The 26,589-nt window shown below is 38.8% G+C and overlaps 1 protein-coding gene across 5 annotated transcripts in view; it reads left to right on the top strand.

Moving 5' to 3' along the window:
* Nucleotides 1–13,768: 13,768 nt before the first annotated feature.
* Nucleotides 13,769–26,589, top strand: part of USP46 (ubiquitin specific peptidase 46) — a 67,348-nt gene continuing 54,527 nt past the window's right edge. The window contains exons 1-2 of one of the 5 annotated variants that reach the window (XM_072620767.1): nt 13,769–13,849; nt 16,314–16,383. In XM_072620767.1, the coding sequence (XP_072476868.1) occupies nt 16,348–16,383 (36 nt within the window). In that variant the 5' untranslated portion in view covers nt 13,769–13,849; nt 16,314–16,347. Of the gene's footprint in view, nt 13,850–16,140; nt 16,384–26,589 lie in introns of those variants that run through there. The other 4 variants (XM_072620764.1, XM_072620766.1, XM_072620768.1 and 1 more) reach the window with 4 other exon arrangements.

The following is a 26,589-nucleotide window of genomic DNA, read 5'->3' as shown; positions in this document are numbered from 1 at the left end:
GAGTGGGAGAGGGAGAATCAGAGAAAGCTTTGTAGAGAAAGGGGCACTTGACCAAAGCCTGGAAGAGGATTCTTAAAGGCAGTGATTGAAGAGGGAATGCATCCCAGCCGTTAGTGAGTGTCAGTTATTAAAGGAATATTTTTTTTTCCTGTCTAATAAAAACAAATACAATTCATATTTATAGGGTACTTTAATGTTTATCAAATAAGATAAAGAACTTTGTAAATATTTACAAAGTTCTTTATCTTATTTGATTGTCAGCAGCCCTGTGAAGTGGCGATATTATCTTCATTTTGCAGATGAGGAAACTGAAGCTTGCCCAGGGTCATGCACCTAGTGAATGTTTAAAGCAAGATTTGAACTCAGGTCTTCTTGTTTGCAACTCTAGCATTCTGTTCGTAACTCCATGTTGCCTCTAGATCCTAGATACTTAGACGAAGGAGAGAGAGATGTTTTGGCTTGTTAAGAAAAAAAAATAGTTTTGTGCTTTTTCAGTGGTTTGGTGGTAGGAATGGAAGGTGCCCAGATGTTTGGTGAGTTTGGGGCACAAAAGACTTGGTGGCAGAAACTGGATGTCTATGGATGGAAGAAAGAATAGTTCATGAAATGTGCATTTTTAAATACTTATACCCAGATCTTCCTGATTTCAAATTCAAGGCTCTATTCATTATGCAACACTGCATGACTTTGAAGAGGTCTATTATAACAAAGACATCATTATCATAAGAATATGTCTTAAATTGTTTATTTGGAGGCATTTGGTGGAACATTGGATAGAGCACTGGGCATGAATCAAGAAGACTTGAGTTCAAATCCAGCCTCAGACAATTACTAGCTATATCATTTAACCTCTGCCTCACTTCACTCATCTATAAAATGGGGATAATAGTAGCACCTCTCTTCCAGGAGAGTTGTGAGGATCAAGTGAGATAATATTTGCAAAGTGTTTAGCATAGTGCCTGACACCTAGTAGGTGCTTAATGAATACTTGTTCCCTCTCTTTCTCCCTCTTTTATAATGCCCTATAATGTTACAGTAAAGACACACGCCTCTAGTGGATAATAATAATATGTCTCATCAATATCTGAAATTCATCATGCCCCAAACTGAACTCATTATCTTTTCCCCCAAACCATCCCCTCTCCCAAACTTCCTTGTTACTATGGAGGATGTCACCATTCTCTTAGCCACCTAGTTTTGAAAGCTAAATGTCCTCATTTATTTCTCATTCTTATATCATGCCTTTATCCAATTTTCTATCAAGTCCTATCATTTCTACCTTCATGACATTTTTTCCAATAGGTTCTTTTTCCCCCTCTGCCACTGCCATGGTCCAGTCCCTCATCAGTTAATGCCTGGACCATTGAAATACCTTCCTAGTTGGTCTCCCAGTCCATTCTCCATTCAGTTGGATATTCATCTTCCTAAAGCTAAAGTCTGTCTATGTCATAACCCTATCAACTTGAGTAGCTCCTCATTACCTTCAGGGTCAAATATAAACTCTTCTGTTTGGATTTTAAAACTCTATAAGTGGATTCCTTCTATCTTTCCAGTTTTTTTTGCACCTTATGCCTTCCCTCCCCCACCTACTCTGTGGTCCAGGGACACTGAATCCCTTTCCATTCCTTGAACTAGACATTCCTTTTTCCAGCCCTTTGGCTAGACCTCTTTTCTTCTTCATCTCTACTTCCTAATTTCTCTGGCTTCCTTTAAGTCTCAGTGCTTAATGCTAATGCCTTCCCTGTATTGCTCATCTCTAGTTTATCTTGTATATATTTTGTTTGTATATAATTGTTGGCATGTTGTCTTCTGCTAGAGAACTTGAAAGCAGAGGCTGGTTTTGTTTTGTTTTTTGCCTTTCTTTGTATCCTCACAGCTTAGCACAGTGCCTGGCATATACTAGATTTAATAAATGCTTATTAACATGTGTGTGCACATGCACACAATAGTCTAGCTTTTCTGGGGGCAACCAAATGCCAATGTACATTATTCTTAAGAATGACAAAGGAAGATAAATAAAATTTTAGCACCATTTGGTCTCATTTTAGGATAAGGCTAATAGTATACATATAACATAGGGTCAGTGGATTAGACTCTCACAGAATACCATCAGGTTGTATCTAATACTGAGGCAGCAAGGTGGTATCCAGTACTGAGCTTCGAGCCAGGAAGTCCTCAGTTCAAATCTAACTTTGGATGCTACTAGCTATGTGACCTTAGGCAAGTCACTTAATCTTTGTCTGCTTTAGTTTCTTCATCTATAAAATGGGAATAATATATTTATCTTACAAACTTTTTTTCTTACACCAACTCTATAAGAAAAGATGTTTTTCTTACAGGGTTGGTTTGAAGATCAAACGAGACAAGTGTAAGGCACTTTGCAAACCATATAGCAATACACAATTGTTAGCTGTTAGTATTATTGTTTATTCAAAAGGATGCCTGGGTCCTTCCAGTGAGGGTCCAATGGAGAAGAATAGTGCTATGCTACTAAGGAGATCCTATATTTTAGATGAGAGCTATGAAAATACTATTTTATTAAAAATTTAGGAAATTTTTGTGCTTCAACAACATTTTCAGTAACATGATTATAGGGCACTTTACTCATTCAATTCCTACTTGTAGTTTCCATTAAATATAATATTTCTATCTTTCATAGCATTAGCTCTTGCACAGCTATGATAAACTACCCCAAAAGTTGCCAGATTGTATGTTGGATTTCATTGTGTAACTTTTTTTTTTCAACTGCTAAGAAAAGGAGTATAACAAGCCTTGAGATTATGACACTGATGCAAAATCTGCTTTGGCTGTTCAAAGTATGTGAGTCAAAATGGGGAAAGAATACGAGATAGACAGGTCTGAGGCTCTGGTTCCCCCCTTCCCCCTAAATGATTCCTTCCCAGAAGCTTAACTGAAATACTTTCTTCTCTCTGCTTTCTCAAATCTTCTAGGTTCTGATCTAGCTCCTTGGTTTTATGCAGGCCTCACAGGGTGTTAGCAAATTTCTTTACCCAGCTGAACTCATTATCTATGTATAATCACTCTAGTTAATGAAGGACTTTCCCAAAATTAGTCTGAAAGCTACAACTGATTGATTAAGGCATTCTCACCTGGTTAAGGTATTAACTGTTAGAATTTTGTCATTTACTTTAGGTGGGGTGAAGTAATTTGCTTGATATATTCATTCAGCTCCTACCCTTACAACTAGTTATATCTGGTGCTTTCCTGCCCCACCCCCAACTGCCACCTCCCATTTGGAGATTATCAATATTGGACATCTGCTGGTACATTGGATGAAATTGAAATATAGCATGAAGCAAGGAGAAATATATGCCTCACATCCAAAACATATATTCTCTTTTCTTTGACATTGTTATAGAAGCTCTCTCACATCTTCTGTTACCACCAGTTCCTTTTGGCATTCAACAGACCATGAGTTGGCACAAATTGGACAGTGTGAATTGAGCAGTGTGTTTTGTGTGTTCCATTTGAAGGTTAGTTAAGTTTTATATTTTACTCAGTACGGCACAGTTGCAGTATTAGTCATAAAATAGCACATTTTTTTCTTATCTCTTTTGGCCTGTAAGGTAATTTAAATTACTCCCCAAATTCAAAACTGCTTTTTTTCTTTATTAGAGTATTGACAAATATTATTAGAAAAAAAGTGCTAGTTATGTCATTATAATGGATTTCTGTAGTTTGAATTGCCCATCTGAATGGTTTTTCAGTATTTTATTAGGAGACTACAATGCTTGACATTTCAAGCATAACATTGGTATACTTAGTATTCCATAAAGTGCTGATCAGATTCTGAAAATCTTATTACTATTTATTTATTGGTTATAAACTAAGCCTGAGGAATAATAAGACCTCCATAAAAGTATATACTTCTTAAAAAGGCAAACTTGCAGATATCCTTGCCAACAAGATTCATTGCCTATTTGGAGAAAACTAACATCTTTAGCACTGACATACTTATATTTTGGGTGAGAATCAGGCAGCTCTGATGATGCAACCCCTTATTTCTCCATTGGATGAGTATAGCATCACTATGCTTTGCTAGCAGGTAGTCATCACAATAGCACAAAAACTCTCTGCCAGGGAGATTGTAACTATTTTTCTTTCATTCTATTCTGTTTTGAGATTGCACAGACTGCTGTCATTGTCCTTTCATCATATCCTCCTGGCATAAAACTGACTAGAGAAGAGTGTTCTCTTCAGCTTCTTTTAGGAGCTACAGGAAGGGGTAGATAGAGTTGTCTCTTCTTTAAGCTTCAGAAAGTACACAAAACTAACATCTGTGCTTTAAAAATATATATTTTTTTGGTCTATTTGGTTTGAACATGGTACCACTTTAGTGAAGGTCGCAAACAGAATTTTTGTATGAGACAATCAGCTTTGCTCTGTCCATGACCATAGAATAAAGTTGCACCTCAACCAATATTGAATTCCATTCAATAAACTTTTATTAGGCACCTATTGTGTGTAAAGCATTGTACTAAGCACTGGAGGTACAAAGACAAAGTGAAAATGTCTCTGCTGTCCCAAGACCTCATTCTACTGGGGGATAGAATATGCAAATCCAATTGAGAGTTGATAACAGATAAAGAGAAGGTAATTTTAGGAGGAGGGAAGAGAGAGAGAGAAAGAGAGAGAGAAAGAGAGAGAGAGAGAGAGAACCAATATGATATGAGCTCCTTTAGACAGGGAAAATTTCATTTTTGTCCTTGTGTCTCCAATATCTAGCATAGTATCTTGCATGTAGTAGGTGTTGAATGAATGAATGAATGAACTGTGGAAGGAGAAATCGAAGTAGGTTTTCTGTGGGAATTGGCAACCGAACTTACATATGAAGGAGGAAACTATGAATTCTCAAAAGCCAAAGTGAGGTGGGAGTGCATGTCACACATAGGCGATAGTCTGCACAAAAGCCAGGAGATAAGAGATGGAGCACTAAGTTCTCAGAAGAGCAAGTAGAGCAGTTTTTTTGGAACACTGTGGATGAAGGGGATTGCTGTGAAATAAATCTGGAAAGGCAGGTGGGAGTCAGATTGTAGAAAGTCTTCTTGTGTGTATACGTACACACATATAATATAATGTATGCACATATATCTGTCTATATATCTGTCTATATATCTGTATATGTGTATGCATATATATATATATATATATATATATATATATATATATATACCATTTATTTTAATGAGAATTGGATCCGTACAAATAGAAGTATAAAACATAGACCATTAGAAGGATAGTAGGAACCTTAATGATTCACCAGTCTGACTTTTTCATTTTATACATGGGAAAACCAAGGCCCAGAGGTGAAGGAACCTGCCTAAGGCAATCCAAAGAATTAGTAGAAGGGTTTGGTGTAGAAGCCAAGTTTCTTGACTTCCAGACCACATGACACATATTGAGTATCTTTTTAAAACAGTGGTGCCTGATAACTGTTAAAAATCCACTACCTGTAATAGTTACTGATGACATCTTTCTGTGTATGATTGTGTGTGTACAAAGATAAAGAATGAAATATCTTTCCTTGACAAGCTATACTAATTTTTAAAAAAAGACTATACACCTTAAAAATCTTGCTCTACTAGCAAGATAGGTAGTGAAAATTCAAGAGAACTGCTGTATGTTTCTCTCTGAGGTAGTGTCAAAGATCAATTTTGAGTTATCTTGAATTTCCTAAGATATTATTTCATACATACATACTACATACATTCACACACACACACACACACACGCAGACAAACACACAACTTTTGGACCTGTAACTATAAGGTAATGTGCATAAAAATCTTTGTTCAGGTAGCATATCCACAATTAATCATAGTTTTTGGAAATTAAAAACAAACCTCCAAGTCTCAGAATACAATTCTGGGTGATACTTACTTATTTGTTTATCTTTGGAAGAAAAAAAAAAGAAAAAGGGGTAGCCTTGTTCTTTTCTTACTTTAATCTTGTAGTCTTAGTAGCTTGATACTCATTTCTCCAGCAAGTTTCCTTTCAAGGAAATATCAAATGAAGTCTTCAGGTAGCCAGATGGTACAGATAAGCCTATTATGTTTCCAATTGCTATCTCCCTATTAGTGGAGACATAAACTGATAATCAAGATGAAACTAAAAGGAAATCAAAAGGTTGGTGTGGATCTCCTGAAAAAAGTAATTTCATTAATAATATGGAGTTAGAAACAGTTGTCCCTGTTCATAGAATGAAAACAGGAAGTTGTTTGCTAAGACACAGTAGTTTGTAGGAACAATGACCCTTTTATTATTTGTAGCATTTCACCACCTATAGGATAGAATGGTGTGTCTTTATTTTGAATTAATATATTTATAGCTATAATTTACCATTTTGTAAAAACTTTAATGGATCAAATGTGTAATGATTGTCTATAAAAACAGATAAATTCTTTGTGTGACGGGGGTAGAGAAATGGAGCAAAAAAAGATGGCAGAGTGAGAGACATGCAAGATGATGTGGTGTGGCTTATACAGGGCTTGCCTTGGAGCCCAAAAGACCTGGATTTAAATCCAGCCTCTGACACAATACTAGCTACGTGGGCTGTTCACATGGCCTTTTGGTGAGGCTATAAGTTACTAAAAGATTGATCTATATTTGTAGGAACTCCTTACATGGATAAAATTTCATGTCTGGATTTTAAAAATATATAAGTATTTTATATGTAGATTTAAAAAAATACTAATAATAGTGATGATTGCACTATGTTGTGACATTTTGGCTTCAGTGGAAGTCACATTCTCATTTTCTAAAGACTCCAGGTAAATCTGAACCAGTATTTTCCAATATTCAGCATATAACTTCTGACATAATTAAGATTAAGTGCTATGCTTCAACTTATTAGGCACAATTACTGATTTCCACAATGTGACAGTATTGATGGGGTGCTTGGGTACATGTGCTTGAGCCCTAATTCTAAAATCACATTTCTCTTTAAAAATCACATTTCTCCACATTTCTCCATAGCCTCAAAACACTATCACAGGCAATTTCTCCCCAGCTCAAGGACATACCCTGCCCCAGCAACAACCATTATCTCCCTTCCTGATACAGCAGTCAGCTGCACCTATAGAACTTATTAATCTGAACCAGCTGTATACTCTCTGAATGGGCTGTGCACTGGGTCATAATGACAGTTACTACTGAATGACCAATCATATATGTCTTAGACTTAGACATATGTATACGCCCTTACATTTATCTTGTCTAACAAGACATTGATGAGCGCAGCTTGGTATTTCTGAGCCAGCCCTGACTGTTGGTTGACATTTCAGGCCTAAAACCACACCTCCAAGCAGCCCCCACCTTGGGCTATTTCCCAATGAATGCTGGGTAAAACGCCTGTGCAGTAGATACCAAAAGTGCATGTTCCTTTAAGAATTGACCACTCCTTAACCACTCCCTACTCCTACCCCAAAATACCTAGTTAGCATATTTGGCGCATGTTTCACTATAGAATATCCTGTATAAACTTTACCGGTACCCTTCTAAGGTTGTAGGTTCACTAAGAACTCTTGCACACTGAACAGCATAATCAATCTTTATCTTGACCTCAACAATGCTTGAGTCTGTGAATTCCTTCCAGGTGACCTGGCCATGGTACTCTGGTCTTTGTGGGGGGGGGGTCTAACGACACCCCTTCCTTCCAGCCTCCATGAGGATCAGTGTTTTCTTGGCTCAGAATCCCTAAGTTCCCTGACTTCCTCTTCTTATGCAATCTGGTTGATCCCAGATTCTGGCCTGGTGAAATAAAAGATCCCATTAGGGTACAGTTGGCATCCCTCAGACTTGGTGGTTGTCTATGATCAGTGTGAACTTCCATATCTTGATGATGTACTGACCAGACATGTTTCCAATGGAGACAAGATGGCTGAGTCTAGAGAAGCAGTAATATTGTATCCTTACTATATACCCTTGCTGTGTTAAAACAAAGTAAACCTCCTTTGTTCAATGACTCACAAGTGCCATGTGAACTAAGAAGGTGCTAGCTTTAGAACTATACCTGCAACACATATAAATAAAATGAATTTTTTTATTCAATTATTTTATTTGTTTTCAGTGTTCTACAATCACTTCCACATATCTTAGATTTTTTCAATGAAATGAATTTTTAATGAACGTTTGTGTAACACTGTTTAACATCTTTACTATGAATACTAAGTAATATTACTCATTTTTCACAAACCCATTTATAATAGCATATAATTCACTGTTCTGCATACAAGAAGGGTGTTAGTTATATATGTTTTTCAATGCAAAAACGTTACTGTATTCAGTATACCTGAACAGAGGGAAGAGAGAGACTATGTGTCCAGCTTCTTTTGTAAACCCTTGAAAAGGGAGTATAAAGACACAAAGTGTCTGAAAAAGTGCAAGGATGAAAGGGGCTTCGTGGAGTCTCAAATTTAGTTCCCTGGAGAAGTCTGTGAATTCACTGGAGCCTACAGCGGACCAAATGATTCCAGAGATGAGAATGGATAGGAGCATTAGAAAGATGATGAAGAATTCCTGAGTCAAGGCAACAAATGTAGAAATACAAGTTAACAGGAGTAGAGTAGAAGTGGAACAACTATGGAAGAATTCCTGGGACAAACCTAGTGTACCCATAAGAAGAGTTCCTGGAGTAAGTAAGAGCTGGAACAATGGTATACCTAAGGAAAGAGCCGTAATATGGGAATTATTCACTGTGACTGTGAGTAATGTGGACTGTGCAGGTCTAAGGAGAGGAGTTAAATCTTTAGTGATTCTAATAACTTTCCTTTAGTAGAAGGGATTAAAACCTAGCATAGTATTAGGAGTCTGGAGGACTGTATAGATCTCTGAGTGAGGTGGAGTTTCTTTAGCAGCACTGAGTGCCTTCCCTTTGAGGAGGGCTTAACCTTAGGATGGTACTATAAGTCTAGTACATAAATACCTGGATGAAGAGGGGGAATTGACTGTAATACTAATGGGTTCAGATATGAGGTTTATTTGTTTTTTAGGTAGGGTTGGTTAAATAAAGCCAGTCTTATTTTTGATGTTTTGTTAGCCTTAAAACTAAGGAATCTTTACCTTTTTTGGTAGAGACTTAGGTACAAGCTAAATTGTGATATTCCTAGGGAGACCAGGAATGGTAGTCAAAATGAACCAAAGTTTGATTTTCCTAGGTGAGATCACAGGTGGGAGAATGACTAAAGAAAGCTTACTTGAGTGAAGCACTCAAAAATTGAACCTGGTTCATGTAAGCCCAGAATTATGAATTCAGATGGCATAGTGGGTAGAGCACTGGGCCTGGAGTCAGGAAGACCTGAGTTCAAATGCAGCTTCAGATACTTACCATCTATGTGAACCTGGACAAGTCCCTTGACCTCAACCTTTCTTCAACTATAATATGGGGATAAAGAGTGGCACCTACCTCTTTCTCCTGGGATTGTTTTGAGGATCAAATGAGATGTTGTTAGTGAAGTGTCTGGCACACAGCAGACAGTTACTAAATGTTTATTTCCTCCTTTCTTCCTTTTGAATTTGGGCCATGGGTTACAAATGTTTGGGAAATAAAACAAAGCTCATTATCTGGGTTCCATCATTCTCACAAATGTGAATAAACTTTCTCATTTGGCTTTAGGCATGGCAAGGCCAATCAAAACAACGTTATAGCTATGATGGGAGTTTTTAATGATTCTGTTACAGGAAAACTGATTAACTAGAACTTAACTTCTGCTGTCTTGTTTTATTTTTCCTTGTATTTTCCTAGTAGGAATTAGAGGCAGATCACAATAAGCCCATCCTAGACTTTTTATAAAAAATCTCTAGGAGCTGTATAAGGGCCATTACACCTTAAGACCATCAGTTTATACCTTGGAGTTTCAATATAGTGTAGTGAAAAATAACTTCAGTGAGGTAAGATACTCCTTTTCTGAAGAAAGATTGAATTATGCAGGCAAAATACTCTACTTACTGTGGCAGGAAAATAGACTAATGCATTTTAAGGAAGGTTTTTATAATAATGATTAAAAACTAAAATTCAGCTGGAAATTTTAGTGTAATACTTCATTCCTTAGACATTCTAGTCAAATGAGCTTTACTCATTCAACCCTCCCCCTTAAAGAAATAATATAAACCATCATTCCCATCATAAATCCTATAGCCATGATATATTACCTTTGGCAATTATAATAGAACTTGTCATGTCAGTAAATTAACAGCCATTAAACTGAAGTAACTGGTACTTCAGCATTTGTTTGAACCATAATTTTAGGATTGCTGAAAGACAAGAGTAGTAGGTTTGATGCCTATACTAGTTTTAGCCTTTGCCAATTGACTGTCAATTTGTTGTCCAAGTGCCAAGAGAGGATTGTAAATGGACAATGTATGTTTTTGCATTATTACATCTTTCGTTGGTTTCATTGTACTGATTGAGAAGCTTATTCTCTTGCTTTCTCTTAGTCAGTTTCTTTTTAAATTGATGCCAAAGTTAAGGGGTTGAAATTGTAAATACAACTATAGTTTAAATATTCCTGCTGTTATTTTTGTAATGAAATGTAATCAATTTTGGTCTTTTGGAATCCTGAAATGAGAGGTATAAGGAAAGAACTTAAGAAATTACAACCAGAAATGTTAAGTAGCATATCCCTCTTTTCTTTAGCTGTGTGAATATATATATTCACACATATACATATATTTGTATGTTACATTTGCATATGTGTATATGCACATATATGTACATGTATTTGTATATCTGAAACATTTTTAGACTAAGAGGACACTTAATGGTGCTCAGGACATGAGACTGAGAAGCAGAACCCAGACTTAGAGTTTCAGCATTGCTGTTGACCATTTAAGGCCTTTCAACAAAATGATTCTTCAGTAATTGAACCACAACCACTAATGAAAAGAATTTCATTCATTTTATATTATAATTATTCAGGGACTTAATGGGTGAGGAGTCAGGACAACTGTTTTCTTCCTAGTGCTGCTACTAACTAGATCTGTGACTAGATAAGTCATGACAAATCGCTTAACCCTTTTGCCTCAATTTTCTCATATGTGAAATGAGGAGGCTGAACTACATGATCTCTGCGGCCCCTAACTCTAAAACCTGGAGTTCTCATATGCTACAATTCTATAATGACTATCTGACAGTAGTCCAATGAACATTTTCATTGTTTATATATTTCCTGATGGTTTATATATAAATAGGAATCATAAGGGTGGAAAAGATTTATTGACAGGACTATATTTCAAAATAGCTCAGAGAGGTTGCAGTTTACCCTTTAAAATTCCCCAGTGAAAATAAAAGCATATTTCAGTAATTCTTAAGTAAATGCATTGTGGTTTTTGATGTTTTCTTTTTACGTTAATGCTAATTATTCACTTCACAGTCATTATCTTATACTTTTATGGCACATGAATAAGTCACATTTATTGTATTACCATGTTGGGAATTGTTTTTAGTAGGTAAGTGCAAAGGATTGACATTGCACTAATTGTATCAAGTGTTGGTAATGTGACAAACTCAGTGAAACCCCTAGAAATTCAAAAGGAATTGTTCTATAAACAGGAAGCAGTAAAAATAAATTGCATACAGTTTGTGTGTTTGTTAACTGTAGACCTCTGATCAATTGACTGTCTCCCTTCCCCCCACAGCACACTTAATGAAGTCATGGAATATAAAGGACAGATAATATGGGGGATATGATATAACTGTTTCAGACTCTGAGTGGTTACATTTATAGGATAAATGCATCAGGTAACAGAAACAATGGAATATAAAGGTTTGCTCCTTTCAGACTTGAACTGGCCAGTGACTAGTACGTAATAAATTGAATTTTAAAGAAGTCTTTACACTTCCCTATGCCTTTAGGATGAGTAAAGAAGCTCTTCAGTCATTGACAGAATTATAGGGTGGCTAGTCATCGACTGGCTAAAGGATTACTCACATCCCTGGTGGTTTTTAAAGAGTAACAGCAAGTTCTGAAAAAAGAATCACCTCTGGCAATTGAGATGATGGTCAGCAGTAGAGTCAGAACACAGGTCTAGAGAACACCTCTTTGAGTGTGCATCAGAGGGGACGATTTTTTCCCCTCTTCCTTTGGCAATGGAATCTTGCAGCAGGATCATCTAGCCATAAGACATCTAGCCCAGAAGGGGCTGGTGAATCCAAGAGTGAAGTTGTGGAGAGGAATGAGCCCACAGATGACAGCAGAGTGACAAGCTTAGCAGATATTGCATCCAAGGGAAGTAATGTGAGGATCACGTGACAAGAGAAGACATCAGGCTCCTGTAGTGCCAGAGGAATTTTTCAGGAAAGTCTGCTTCTGGCTTTTGGCACAAATGTTTTGTTACACTTTCCTGTTTCAATAAATGCTTTTGTTTTGAACTGATTCTTTGAACTTGGTAACATACTGTAAGTACTCATGAGCTATAGTTTTAGGAGTAAGGACTCACAAAGTACCTTGAGTCTTGAATAGTTGTTCCCTGGGAGACCAGAAGTATGAAAATGAGTACTCCTAGAAGGGTACTACACTTAGATTATGAGGAACAGCCCATTGAGTTAGCCCACGAACATACAGTGTATATATACACATTTACGTATATAAATACATGCACTTTTTTTTGCCAGACCTGAAATATCTTTAGTATAAAGAATTCCTGATGTGGAAACACCTTCTCCCAATGCAAACCAGCATATATTTTGCAAAGGTAAAGGCTTACAGTTGACCAGGGCTACTGACAGATTAAATTATTTGCCCACAGGTCATCTAGCTAGTATGTGCTAGAGGGACTTGAACCCTTGTCTGAACTTGGGAAATTGTGCAGTACAGTAATTTTAATCATTCTAAATTCAATGCTAGTACAAAAGTCTCTCTTTTCAAAATACCAATATCCTCCTAATGGATATGGATATCACTTTGAGTCATAGAATAACATCATAATCTTGGAAGAATGAAAATTATGAATCACTTAGCATATTAGCAATGATAACTTGTCTGTGATGAGTTGTATAAAAGGCATCAAGGATTGGAAAAGGCTGCTCATGTGGTGAGAAATGAGAGATAACAGAACAAAGGAATGACTTGAACACAAGATAGATTGATCCTCAGGGATGTGAAGAAGGCCATAAGCAGGAATCACACAGAATAAGAAAGCACAGATGGCTTGTCATCCATTTTACCTACCAGAGGTGGGGCACCTGTAGCCTTGAGGCCACATGTGGCCCTCTAGGTCCTCAAGTGGCCCTTTGATTGAATCCAAACTTCATGGAACAAAATTTGGATTCAGTCAAAGAGCTGCACTTGATCTAGAGGGTCACATGTATCCTTGAGGCTGTAGGTTCCCCACCTCTGGCCCTAGACCCAATTTACACATGTTGCTGTTTCCTAGGCTTCCTGAGAGGAGGTGTGGTATAATATAAAGAATACTGGAGGTACAGTAGGAAAACTTGGGTAAAAGGTCAGTTCTGCCATTGTGTGACCTTGAACAAGGCACTTTTTCCTGTTTCCTGTTTGAGTCCTTGGATTCAAAAACCAACATATTCAAGCTGCTGACTTCACTGAACCTTCCTAATATTTGCATTCCCTATCTGACAGAGTTGTGAATAGGGAAATGCTTTGTAAACATTCAGCTGATATAGACATACAAGTGAATTGTACCTACCTCACAGGTTTGTTATGAAGATTACATGAGATCACATACACAAAACATCACAAAGGGAAGTCAGGATAGCAGTGATGACAATGCATGGGACACCCTTTGCTCTAAGCTCTGCCAGGACCTCCCCATTACTTGAAAGTTTTCCATTCCTATCTCCTCCATAGAGTCTTCCTTCCCTTGCAGTCAAGTGAGTAGCTTCTTCTCCTATCTGAGACTTTAGTTTAAAAGTCACTATTGCTAGCTACCCTCTGTTACAGTGTAAAAATGCATTTAATTATTCATGACCCTGAAGAGGTCTGTTGTGTTCTATTGATTTGTTGTACATCTCTTGGCTTGAATTTCCTTCTGTTTGTCCATACTGATGATGTTTGTTTTAGTCATTAAGCTTTTAGAAGGCCACGGAACATAGCCATTTTACTTGCTTATATAGCACTTAGTGATAAGATGTCATGCTATGTGGAAGCTTAATAAAAATTATTGGGTAATTATGGTGATTTTCTAAATTTGCTACATCTATGAAGTGTTTGGGTCTATGACTTTTGCAGTCTACTGTACCAAAACTGGCAGAAAAATCAAACTCTGATGGTGACAGAATTTTATATGTTAATGTGGATTTTGTCTGTACTGTGAGGATTTGGATTAAATATTCAGAAACACCTTCAGAGAATTAAGAATAGTTAATATTTCAAGTAATCTCTCAGTCTATTGTATTCCTGAAATGTTTTTGAAACACAGAGCAAACCCAAGCTCCCAAGTAATTATTAGAGTACAGATGCTCTATAGCAAGAAGGTGAGTTGAATTTAGTTTCTTTTACTTCTACGCCTAATCATAGGGACATTACACAAGAGAAGCTAGGCGAAGAGGAAATTTTAGTCTAATAAAGTATTCTCTGCTTCAAGTATCCACAGGAGACATTTTTACCTTATTCCTTTCTTCTAGTTCAAGATCATAAGTTCGTATATAATGAATTGGAAGGAATCTTAGATAGCATTTAGTCCAACTACCCGCGTTGTACAGATGAGGAAATTGAGTTCAGGGGAGTCACATGACTCTCCCAGGCTTACAGTCGTAGAGGCAAGATTAGAACTAGGGTCCTTGGACTCCAAAACCAACATCCTCAAGCTGCCATTAAATTGATTGGTTTGTTGTCTCTAACTCAGATCTCATAGGGCCTACAAATAGATCACACTACCTTCCTACAAATCATCCAACACCGGGATTTGGGAATAGTTGACTGCACATAGCAAGTACTTAATAAATTCATTGTATAAATGCTCTTTAGTTCATGATGTGTCATCCCTAGAGGCAAGCAGTCTTATTTTTAAAGACAGGGAAAGAAGTGTAGCTTTTTGGACCATACTGTGACGTTGGTGTTGTGTTTTGGGCAGGAGTGGTGATGATGGAGATGTCTTAAATATTTGCCCGGAACTTGCCATTGTTAATGTCATGGACACAGTGGTTGGGCACATTATTTCTGGCTTCTGCCCAAACCCAGATTTCTCTTTCCTGCCAGGTCCTTTTTTTCCAGCCAACTAGTCAGCCCCAGGCGTTGAGATGCTTCCTGGTCACTCCCAAGTCCTGACCCTATTTTGCTTTCTCCAGTACCCAATGATGCCATCTGGCAGAAACACTGAGGGGAAACCTAAACATATGCCTCTGGCCCTGTTTTTCCATCCTCCTCCCCTCTGCCCCGCAAAGGATGGTACAAAAGAGAAGTGCATTGGACTCATAACCAGCCCCAAAGGCCATACTCTCACACTGTCCGGGATGGGTGTGGGCACGGAATTCTCTTTCCCTTTCCCCTTTATCCCCCGGATTCCGCTCCCCTGCCGGGCACCCGATTGGCTGAGGGGTCGGCAGCTTCCCCCTCAGCGCGCTAGGCCGGGTTGGTGCCAGCCTATGTCAATGACTAGCGCTGACCCTTTCTCCCCGGCGGCTCTTGTCAAAGTTGACGGCCTGGCGATGAGCTGAAATGGAGAGAGTAACAGCTAGGAGGAAGCAAAGGAGGCGGCGCCGGAGGAGGAGGAAGGTGGAAGGATTCTGGCGCTGCTGCAGCTTCTGAAGGCCGGGAGTTTTCAGAGTCCGGAAGGGGACTCCATCCCCTTCCCTCTCCTCGGCGTTAGACCCGAAGAGTCAAGCCAAAAGCCAAGCGGCGAGGCAGGGCAGGGCAGGGGGTAGAACCGGTTAGAGGGGAGTGGAGGGACAGCAGCAGCAGCAGGAGGAAAAGGAGGTGGGGGAGATGCCAGCGGCGCGCCCCTAGCCAGTGCCCAGAGCACCGCAGAGCCCAGAGGTCCGCAGCGGGAGGAGTGGATGTCGTGGGTGGGGAGGCTGGCGGAGGAGGCAGCGCCGACTCGGCGGGGGCTCCCCTGCAGCAGGCAGCGCTGGGAAGTGGGCTGGCCCGGGAGGCTCCTCGAGCTTCTCCCCACCTCCTGCTCCTCTTCCTCCTCCTCCAGCTCCTCCCGCAGCTGCCGCTGCTCACTCCCGCCACTCCCCATTCCTCCCCCCCCCCGCCCGCCTTCCCTTCCTCCTCCCCCACCCCCTCCAGCCCAGAACCAAACCAAACTGAAACCCGGACCCCGATCCGCCTCCCCCCGCCCGTCCCTTCCCGCGAGCTCTCGACCATGGGCATTTCTGTTTTCACCTTATAAAGATGGCGGTGCGGGATCACTGCAACCTTTAGACTAATGACTGTCCGAAACATCGCCTCCATCTGTAATATGGTGAGTACCAGCCGGCCTGGGGGTTGGCTTCAAGGAATGAGGAGCCGAAGGAATGAAAGGAAGCCCCGTCAGAGCAAACCTCCCGGGGCTAGGGCTCGCTGGAGGGGGGGGGGCGGGGAGGTGGCCGTCTCGGGGGGAGGTCCGGCGCGAGCAGGACAGAGGTCTAAAGTGGCCCTCCAGCCCTGCCACCCCGGCCGTGCCCGCAGGGTCCCGCCACGCTGCTGCCCCCGGCGGGCTCCGAGTGGAGGTGGGCTGGGGGTGGGGCCGAGCCGCGGGCTGGCGTCTGGGGGAAACCCCAGCTCTGTGACCCCCGCCGTGGGAGAATGCGCGTCTGGAATCCCGACCCTCCCCCCGCCCCACCCCCCACTCCGCACTCGGGGACTGCGACGCCGAACTGCATTGGAAATGCAATTTGGAGATATGTGCCATCACTGAAAACAAAAGTGCCCTGCAGATCTCTCCTCTGGACTTCTGCCTCTGCGCTCTGGTGTGTTAAAAATCACTTCCTCTCCACCGAGATGCCTCAGTTTTTCCCATCTGTGAAGAGGGGTATATTTATGCTATCTGCAAATCGGTGGCATTTGAAGGCCCTCTGGTCCCAGCTGTTAAAGTGGACTGCGTAATACCATTCAGTTGTGGTCCTCCTCCTTCTCTAGTTCTTTAACAACTATGGGGGGGTGGGGGGTGGGGGTGGATATTGAAAAGCAAATGGAGTTATTGCTTGCCCTAAGGTGGGGTTCGGCCGGTCCTAACAGTTACTTTAACTTGTGCTTCTCCTCTCCCGTGCCATATCCTTTGCAGGTTCAAATTTCCCCAAGTCTCTAACCCACTCTATGTGAGTCCTTGTGTGGACGTTGTTGGCACTGACACCCCTGCTCTGTCTCTGCCCTGAAGGATGCCAGCTTGCCTATGGAGTAAGGCAATCATTCTCCACCTACCAGATGCTGTCCCCCTCCGGCATTAGGAACCTCTTCTGGGTGTGCCACTCTTATTTGTTTACTCCCTGGTTCCTATCGGGATTCATTCAGCCTTCTTGGGATGTCTAGGATACTGCTGGGAACCATTGCACCAATTCTTTTAATATCTTTTATTTATTAATTGCCTTATTTTGAAGCTCTCTGGGAACTGGTAGAACAGGCTTCTAGATGGAATCTGAGGAGCTTGGGTGAGAGTAGCCAAATTAAAAGTGAGACTTAAATTGGAAGCCCCAATGGGTAAGGTGATCAGGCCTGCCCTTCTCTCTCTTCTCTCCTCCCCTCCCTCCCCCCCCCCCCAAGTCCCCAGGAGTTTATCTTCTGTTTCACACCTGAGATGCCAGACTAACACATGGCAAAAGAGAGTATTGGTGAACCCTCCTTCATCTCTAGGATGGAACACGGCACATTCTAACTCTTCGGCTAGCTTCAAGTGGTCACTGACATTACTTGCAAAGTGTAAGCTAGGACTTCGCCAAAGAGAAACCTAATGTTTATTGGCACAAAGAGAATTATAATTGGTGCAAGACTATAGTTGCCTTCTTAATTTTCCTCTTTCTCCCCTGCCTCAAGTAGATCAGGTCTCCTGATCTTCTGTATGTGTGTGCATTCATGCATGAGGGAGAAAGAAAATGTTACCTGTCTAGATAAAGTAAACCTGTTGTTTCTCTTGGTTTGACTTTTCATTTTTAATGGTTCATAGTGGATACTGTTTCAGCCTGGACTGGCAGCAGCCTCACAATGAATGGTGGTCATGGGAATGAAAGAGAAATCAGCTTTTTCACAGGATACTGTGAAATGTTCCTGTGGTCTTTCTTGGAGTATACCTCTCACCACTGGGCATCAGAGGCAGAATGGCAAAGCAAGAAACCAGAGAAGGAAGCTGACTTAATGCTTTGGTGGTGATGGTTTAAGATCTCCCCTACACCCCCTTCCACCTTTATTTTTCTAATAGGTAGGGGAGACCATGGGGTGTTTTTGGCAGTTGAGAACATGTTTCTTGCTGTTTCCTATAAAACCTGAATCTATTTGTACTGGCCAGTGAATGAAATGTGGGGCGTTACACACTGTGGGCCTGTGGAGTGTTCGATAAAAGCTCACCTGTCTTCATATCTTCTTACAAAGGGAGCTAATGAGGAATCAGCTTTAATGGTCCTCTTTCAATTAAATAAACAGTGAACCATAAATGGTGAGTGCTAAACCCCCCTGCTCTAATTCCTCCTATACTGGTCAAGCAATTTAGCTTCTCTTGGCTTCATTTTTCTCTGGTGTTAAAGTGGAAATTGTACTGTCTGCCTCAGGCTCAGTGGCCACAGTTACAAATATAAACTATCTTAAGTGTCTAGTACTTTGCAAAATAGATGCTAATCAAACACAATAATAAGGAAGGTGGAGTGGAAAAATCATGACCACTCCCCCTTTTAAAACACATAAGTAATTTCAGCCCCTCCCTATCTGACTGAGCCAGAGGAGAATGTTTGGTGAGATGAGTTTACTTCTAGCTGGGATGCTGCTTTTTTCATCTGATCAGACATTAAATACTCATTGGACTTCATTTTAGGGTTTGCATTTGATGATGAATTGTTTTCAGGTAGGTTTTTTATGGGTCTCCTCCTCCCTTCATTTCTACTGTGGAATCTGTTTTTATTAATCCATATCTTACTCGTTGCCAATGCGTTTGTTCAGGTCTAGTTTCATTCTCTGTAACAAATAGCAGGGATAATTGATTGACTTTGAGGTTACATTTTTAGACAGGCTGGGTTTGGCACATTCTGAAAAGAATGATGTGTAGTAAGGAAGGACGGAAAAGGATTTTATCTTTTTATTTGAGACTAAACAAAGCTAAGATCTCTATTGAGAAGAGGATTTGTTTTCCTGACCAATATGGGAATAAACAGAGGAGACACAAGAAAATAGCATCCAATATTATTCACATGATTGAGAAATAAACTTTTTTCCTCCTTCCCTACCTTGCAGTTTAAATATATAATAAGGAGAAAACCCCAGATGTCTTCCCAGTCTGTTGGTAGGTTAAGGCTAGATCTTATTTATATTAATAATTTTTTCACCATTTGTACTCTTGCCACAGCACTTCTTGATAAACTTGCTTAAGGAATGTCATCTGGCCACAAGTGTCTAGTTCAAAGTTAATAAAGCTGACTGAGCTGGTGTGTTGTAATTTTCAGGATGCATTAGTTACCAAAGTATGTTGAAATATCTATGGTGGGTTAAAGAAGGCTTCACTGAATCTTCAGCATAGTCAGTATCCCACAAATAGATGAATGAAGCTTTAAAATATTGACAGATGAAAAATGAGAACCTGAGGGCTTTTCAGAAGTAGCTTTTGCTTGGAGAAGTTAAATGACATTTAACAATGTGACTTTAATAGACACAAATTGTTTTAAATGTTTCTAATCACCAATATTGTTGGATTAGTGGTTATAAAATGCTTTCTATAGCCAGTAGATATCATGGTGTGATAGTTCCTTATTCCTTCAAAAAGTATATGATGTGCTCTGAATTTATGGCTTTTGTTTTTAAGTGGGGTTTGATTATAGTCGATAAACTCTAGAGTTAGAACATAATCTTAGTAAAACATGGGCTTTCGCCTATGCAGCTGGCTTAGGTTTTGGTTTAGGACAAATTACTATACTTTCTTGGTCTCAGTTTCTTACCTTGTAAAGCTAAGGAAGCACTTAATATAAACTTCTGTTTGCTGAATATTCGCATATAATTAGGCAAAGTCTTTATAAAAAGATGCGTATTTACTACCTGATCAATTAACACTTGTTGAGTGCTTTCATTATGTAGATCATTATAATATGTTGCATGATGAAGGGATAGATGAAAGGGGCAAAAATCCTTGAGTCAACTTGATACTCCCAATTGTACAAATTTGACAAATTCCTTCATGTCTCTGCATTTTGTTTTCCTTATATGTAAAATGAGAGTATTGGATTAGGTGATACTTAAAAGTCCTTTCCTTTGCTAAGATTTTTTTGACTGCTTTTTTCTAAATATTAAAAATTTAATAATCATTATAATAGGTTATTTCCAATTGACTCTTAAATTGGACAGTATTGCCTTAAAGTGCCATTTTGAATACCCAGATAGTGAATAGCTAAAACTTAATGAAGTTTGGAAAAATCCCTAAATTTAGATGACTTCTTCGGAGATGTTTCATCCATCTGGATAAATAAATGATTTCTCTGAGGTTATAGCTGGGGAAAAAATTTAAATTTAAGAAGTAGTGAATTTAGTATAGTTAGTTACTAATTATCTATGATGTTTTTTAAATAATTAGGAACTGAGCCCACTGGATAACTGTGTTCAGTTAATTTGGCAGAATCAGCTATTAGTTTTTAAAATCAGCATATGGGGTTTCACCTTCCTACTTTACTGCTTTGAGAAACTGAAACCTGAAAGTGGGTAAAATGAATGGGAGATGACACTTGTTCCGAAGTTCAAATCTAAAATATGAGAATGGAAATTGTGTTAAAGGGAGACTCTTGTGAAATACATGAAATCAAATTAAATAATGTAATTAGAGGGAATTACTTCTGTTCCATCAGTTGTCTTTTTCTCCTTGTTATTTCCTAGGTTCAGGAACTCATGATATAAGTATTAAGATATATTCAACCTTCTAGTATTTGGGATTTGGCTAATCATACCAATCTCATGATATTGAATGTGTAGTGTACTTAATTAAAAAAAAAAACAATGAAACCTCATTCATGTGGACTTCCCTTCTATGTCATTTGATATTTGCATATACTCAAAAATAATTTGTTTATTTTTAATATTCTGTAAGATTAGATTATTCATTTTTTCACTTTTGCCTTCCTCATCAATCAGTATTTTAAAGAAGTTTTGTCAGTTATATTTATTTTATATAATATTATCTTTAAAGGGCTTTCTATGTAGTTTATTATATCCATTTCATAGAAAATAGAAGCAATATCAAATGACTGGTACAAAGTTATTCAAGTAGTGGTCATTATGCACATTTCTGTACCACATGAAAGTTTTATTACTTTCCTCACAAAACCGTATGAGATAGGTACTATAAAAATGACTTTCTCAAGGTCACTCAGTGACTTCACTATATATTTTCTCCCTAGTTTACCACTCTGATAAGTTCACATTTTACTATTATAGTTTTCAATATTCAAGCCTGTAGTTGTGCTAAAATGAAACATTCGTAGGGTATGGAAAAAATCCACAGTAATTCTTATTTGTGAGACCTGAACTATTCAGATGAACTAGCAAAGGCATATTTGAGTCTGTCTAAAAAACAATCCAAGCTAACAAGTAGTTGTGAGGTCAGAATTGTTCTTACAGCTACAGCAATGACTTTTGGGTTCCAATTTAGCTCAAGTTCATTCATTCTGAGTTTCATGATGATTCCAGGATGGATATTGGCTTTTAGCCTAATTGAAGGCAATGACATTGGATGATCTTAAAACTTTAAGGTGACCTCTAAAGTTCTTTATAGCTCAAAATTCTTGAATGTGTACCCTGGCTGTCAGACTTCTTTCTACTATCTCCAAGGACAATTTATTCCTTTGGAGTGCTTTGTGCATAGTAGGCTTTTAATAAATACTCTTTGGATTGGATTTTAAATGAAACACTCTCCAATCTCTTCTGGCTAAAACATGTCCAACCTCAGAATCCTTTGTGTGTGTGTGTGTGTGTGTGTGTGTGTGTGTGTGTGTGTGTGTATGTGTGTGGTGTGTTTGTCCTTCTTTCTCAAAGAGGACCATGACATCAAGATGATGGCATGACTTACAGTTGACTTTGATTTGAGTGAGAGAGGGCTGTGCAAGGTCATGAACCTCACTTTCTTCTCTTGAGCCATCTGAGTCTAGTGACCTGATATTCATCAGAACAACTGGAGGTGGCCTAGGATGCAATGTGTGTGTAAGTAAAAGAAGGAAAAGTCCCAAGAAAGAGATGTGACTTCTGTGATAGTTAAGGAGAGGTGAAATGAAGGGGTGAGGATTGAATGGGAAAAAATACAAGCTGGTGTAACAAAAAGATTATCTATCGACCTTAGGATGGAAGTTACTTGTTTTCCTTGCTAGTCTTTAAATGAAGGAAGTCATTATTTTTCAAAACCAGATCTCAGTTTAGCTCAGTGTTAATTTGGAAAGTAACTTTGGTTCAATTAAAATGAGCATTAGAGAAAAAGTATCTTTTTAGCAGTTTATGAGACCTAGAAGTGGATAGCTTATAGATTCTTCTAGTTTACTCAAAAACTCTTTGGTATCTATTTAGGAAGTAAAGTTCAGTTATAATCTTACCTCCACATAAGTACATAACTCTTCACTTGAGTTTCATGCAATATGACTTATCAGTTCCTGCCTGAATACAGATTTGTGAGAAGTACTCTGAGTGTACTTTTTTTTTAATGTGCACTTTATTTTTCAGAATGTTGTGTTATCTTCAAAATTTGTATTCTGGATAGACTGAGTTGCAACAGTTACTAACTTATTCAGCTGGTTAAAGTTTAGCGCAGGGAGCAGGTTGAAGAGCTTTGGGTTGATGTTGCAAAGAGGAAGGTTTAGATGCCACTTCTAACAATTAGAGTTGTCCTCAAGTATAATGAGCATCCTTGGGGAAATAGTGGATGCTCCTGCATCCTTCATTGAGGATTTTTGAGGCATCATTTACCAGTAATGGTTTAGTGTGGATTCTTAGCCAGGTATATGTGGGACTAGATGGCTTCTGAGATCTCTTCCAATTTTGAGAAGTGGTTCTGTTTTTTAAAAATTATGTAAATCCAAACCAATTTCAGGTATCTTCATATTCCTTGAAGATAGCAAGGCTATAAACATTTATTAAGCACTTTCTAGGTTCTAAGCACTGGAGATACAAATACAAGCAAAAAGATAGTCACCATTCTCAAGGAATTTCCATTCTAATGGGAAAAGACATCTTAGGAAAGGGAACTGAAAAATTGAAAGGCTTGGGAAAAGGAGCCTGCATAGAGGCATGGTGTCCATCGACTAATCAATCAGTAAACACTAATTAAGCACCTACTGTGTGCCAGGCATTGTATTAAGTGTTGGGTTTACAAAAAGAAGCAAAAGAGATAGCCCCTGCTCTCAAGGAACTTACAATGCAATGGGTGAAACAACATGTAAACATATATACAAAGCAAAGTATGTCCAGGATAAATAGGAAATAATTAAAAGAAAGAAAGGGCTGAAATTCTGGAAAGTCAGAAGCAGAGTGGAGGAGAGGATTGAAGGTTTGTCAGCCTAAGACTCTCTCCAAAATTAAGCTCCTGTGAGGAATTCAGTGGGAGCAGGGGGCTTGCTAGATCCTGGGAGGTTCCAGCTGGAGGAGGCCCCAGATTCTGAGGGAAATTCAAGGGGGAGATGGCTGCTGAGGAAGGGAGCAAAGTCTAGCAAGTCAGAAACAGAGCTGGGAAAGGAAGGAAGGGGAATATAGCCTAGAAAATCTGCCATAGAACAGTGTTTTATTTTGTTTTTTGACTTAAGCAGCAATTAGCAAGTCCCTACTAAATGCTAGACTTTTTTGTAAAGTCTTTCAAACTTGTTGACTTTTACAATATCGTTATGGTATAGATTATTCTGGTTTATCTGCTGTCATTTCATACAAATCTTCCTAAGTTTCTCTGAAACTTTCTTTTTTTAATTTCTTATGTAACTGTAGTAATGCATTGAATTCATATACCATAATTTGTTGACCTGTGGAGGTAGATGGTAGGTATTCCTTAGGTTCTTTGACACTATAAAAACAGTTTTTATAAATATTTTTTTGTAAAAATAGGTTCTTTAAAAAAATCTCTTTGGGATACAGACCCAGTAGTGATATTGTTGGATCAAAGGGTATGCACAGTTTGATTGTCCTTTAGGCATAGTTCCTAATTGCTCTCCAGAATGGCTGGATCAGTTCACAACTCCACCAACAGTGTAATGGTATCCCAGTTTTCCTACATCCCCCCCAACGTTTATCATTTTTTCCTTTTCTGTCATATTAGTCAATCTGTTAGACATGAGGTGGCACTTTAGAGTTATTTTAATTTACATTTCTCTAATAAATAGTGATATAGAACATTTTTTCATATGACTGTAGATATATGCCAGACAGTAATAAGTAAAAGGCATACAGAGTTAAAATGCAACAGCCCCTGCCTTCAGAGACCTTATATTCTATCAGGGGAGACCACATACACATACACACACATCCATACACACATATGCATATATGTAAATATACATGCACACATATATGAAGAGGTTGATACCAAACAAATTTAAGATAGTGGGGAGGGGAGGCTGGGCACTAGCAGTTATGGGATCAGAAAAGGCTGTGTGGTATATTGGAAATATTTTCTCTTTAAAGTATTTGTTAAATTCAGAGTAATTTTCATAAAATAAATGAGCTAAATACAAGGATCATTCTAAAGTTTTAAAACTTAACATTGGCTATCAATTTTGTCTTTTTTCATTCAATAAACCTTTGCCATACCTATGAATATTCTATAGATTTTAACTTCTCCATTTCCATTTTGCTTTCCTTCTAATGGATAAAAGAGGAATACCAGGAGGCCGCTCGGGACCTTCTAAAGAACAATCCATAAATTGAGCAATTGGCTCTTCCAGTGACCTCATATTGGCGGAAAGGACAGCTTATCGCTTATGTAATTTGTGTTGGATTAGTCCATTGTTCTTTTCAGGAAGAAAAGCTTGAGTCTTAGAAGTATTTCCAAAACAATGACATGCCCACAAGAACACAGACTTATATTTCACTTTAACAAGACTGGCAAAGTAGGAAACAAATTCACAAATATCACTTGAAGCTATGGTTACGGCATTGCTGGGTCAGGAGTGATTAGGGGATTAGGTGGAAGCAAACCCTGTTCTAACCTGTTCCCTAGAAGCTGTAGCCAGAGCCAAGTGGGACCAACTTCTCACCAGCCCCATTGAAAAAACAAATTTGGTGATGATCTTTGCTTCTGTCCTAAAGAACTTTCCTACCCCTACTTCTTGCAAATTGAATTTCAGGTTTCATAATGAGAATGGAATGATAAAGCATAATATGCCATAATGAATTTTGTGCTATGTTCAACTTTTCTAGAATGCTGTTGTGCTGTTTTAAGCAATCAAAAAGAAAGAGGAAAAAAATATATATTGGCGGACGAGTCACTTTACCTCCTCAGGTCTCACCCCTTGTCTATAATGAGAGGGTTGAACTAGATCGGGTTTTTTGCTTGTTTGTTTTGTTTTTACATTTTTTTGTGTCATGGACCTTGGGCAGTCTGCTGAAGACTCTGGTCCTCTTCTCAGAATAATGTTTTTAGATATTTAAATGCGTAAAATAAAATCCACAGGTGATGCAGTGGGTAGAGGCCTGGCCTTGGAATCAGGAAAACCTGACTTCATGTGCAGCCTCAGACACTTAGCAGCTTTTGACCCTGGGCAAATCACTTAATCCTGTTTGCCTCAGTTTCCTCAGCAGTAAAATAAGCTGGAGAAAGAAAAGTATCTTTGCTAAGAAAACCTGAATGAGGTCATGAAGAGTTGGACACAACTGAAATTGCTGAACAATAACAAAAAAGATTATTCTCATCCAGGTTCTCAGATCCTTGGATATCTTTAGATCCAGATATTTTTGAATCACATTTTACAAATGGAGATCTTTCCACTGTAAAATAACAGGATTGGACTTGACTTTTAAGGTCCCTTCCATCTATACATCTATGCTCGTATGATAATGGAAGATCTTAAGACAACTGTCAAGAGCTCAGTCCTCCTTGACCATCGGGAACAGAAAGATGGCTTTGTCTAAATCTGATTGCTTCAGTTACTTCTGAAGACCCTAAATAATTACTCAAAGTTTCAAAAGTCATTTAAGCAAGTGGTTCAACTGAGTGGCAGATACCATCCACTGTCCTTTCCCAATAAATTGGTGATAAACCTTGCTTCTGCCCAAAAGCACTTGCCTAGCTCCACTTCTAGGATATGGGTGGACAGTTAGGGTCTTTTGACTCAAAAACAAATGACTGAATTTGTGTTGGTTCAGTTTTAGGAGGCAGTGTTGAATTTGGTGGATAGTGGTTTGGAAACAGTAACTTGATAAGGGGATATTGGATCTGTAATGTTTTTAAATCACTGTCCCTGCTAGTGTAGAAATATATTTAAGTAAAGAGAGGACTGTTAAAGAAAAAGAACTGGAGGAGAAAAGGAAAGTCAGTCTCCAA

Source organism: Notamacropus eugenii, chromosome 6, assembly GCF_028372415.1.
Source record: "Notamacropus eugenii isolate mMacEug1 chromosome 6, mMacEug1.pri_v2, whole genome shotgun sequence".
Classification (NCBI taxonomy): domain Eukaryota; kingdom Metazoa; phylum Chordata; class Mammalia; order Diprotodontia; family Macropodidae; genus Notamacropus; species Notamacropus eugenii.
Note: the sequence above shows the minus strand (reverse complement) of the source record. Positions and strands in the feature narration are given on the sequence as shown.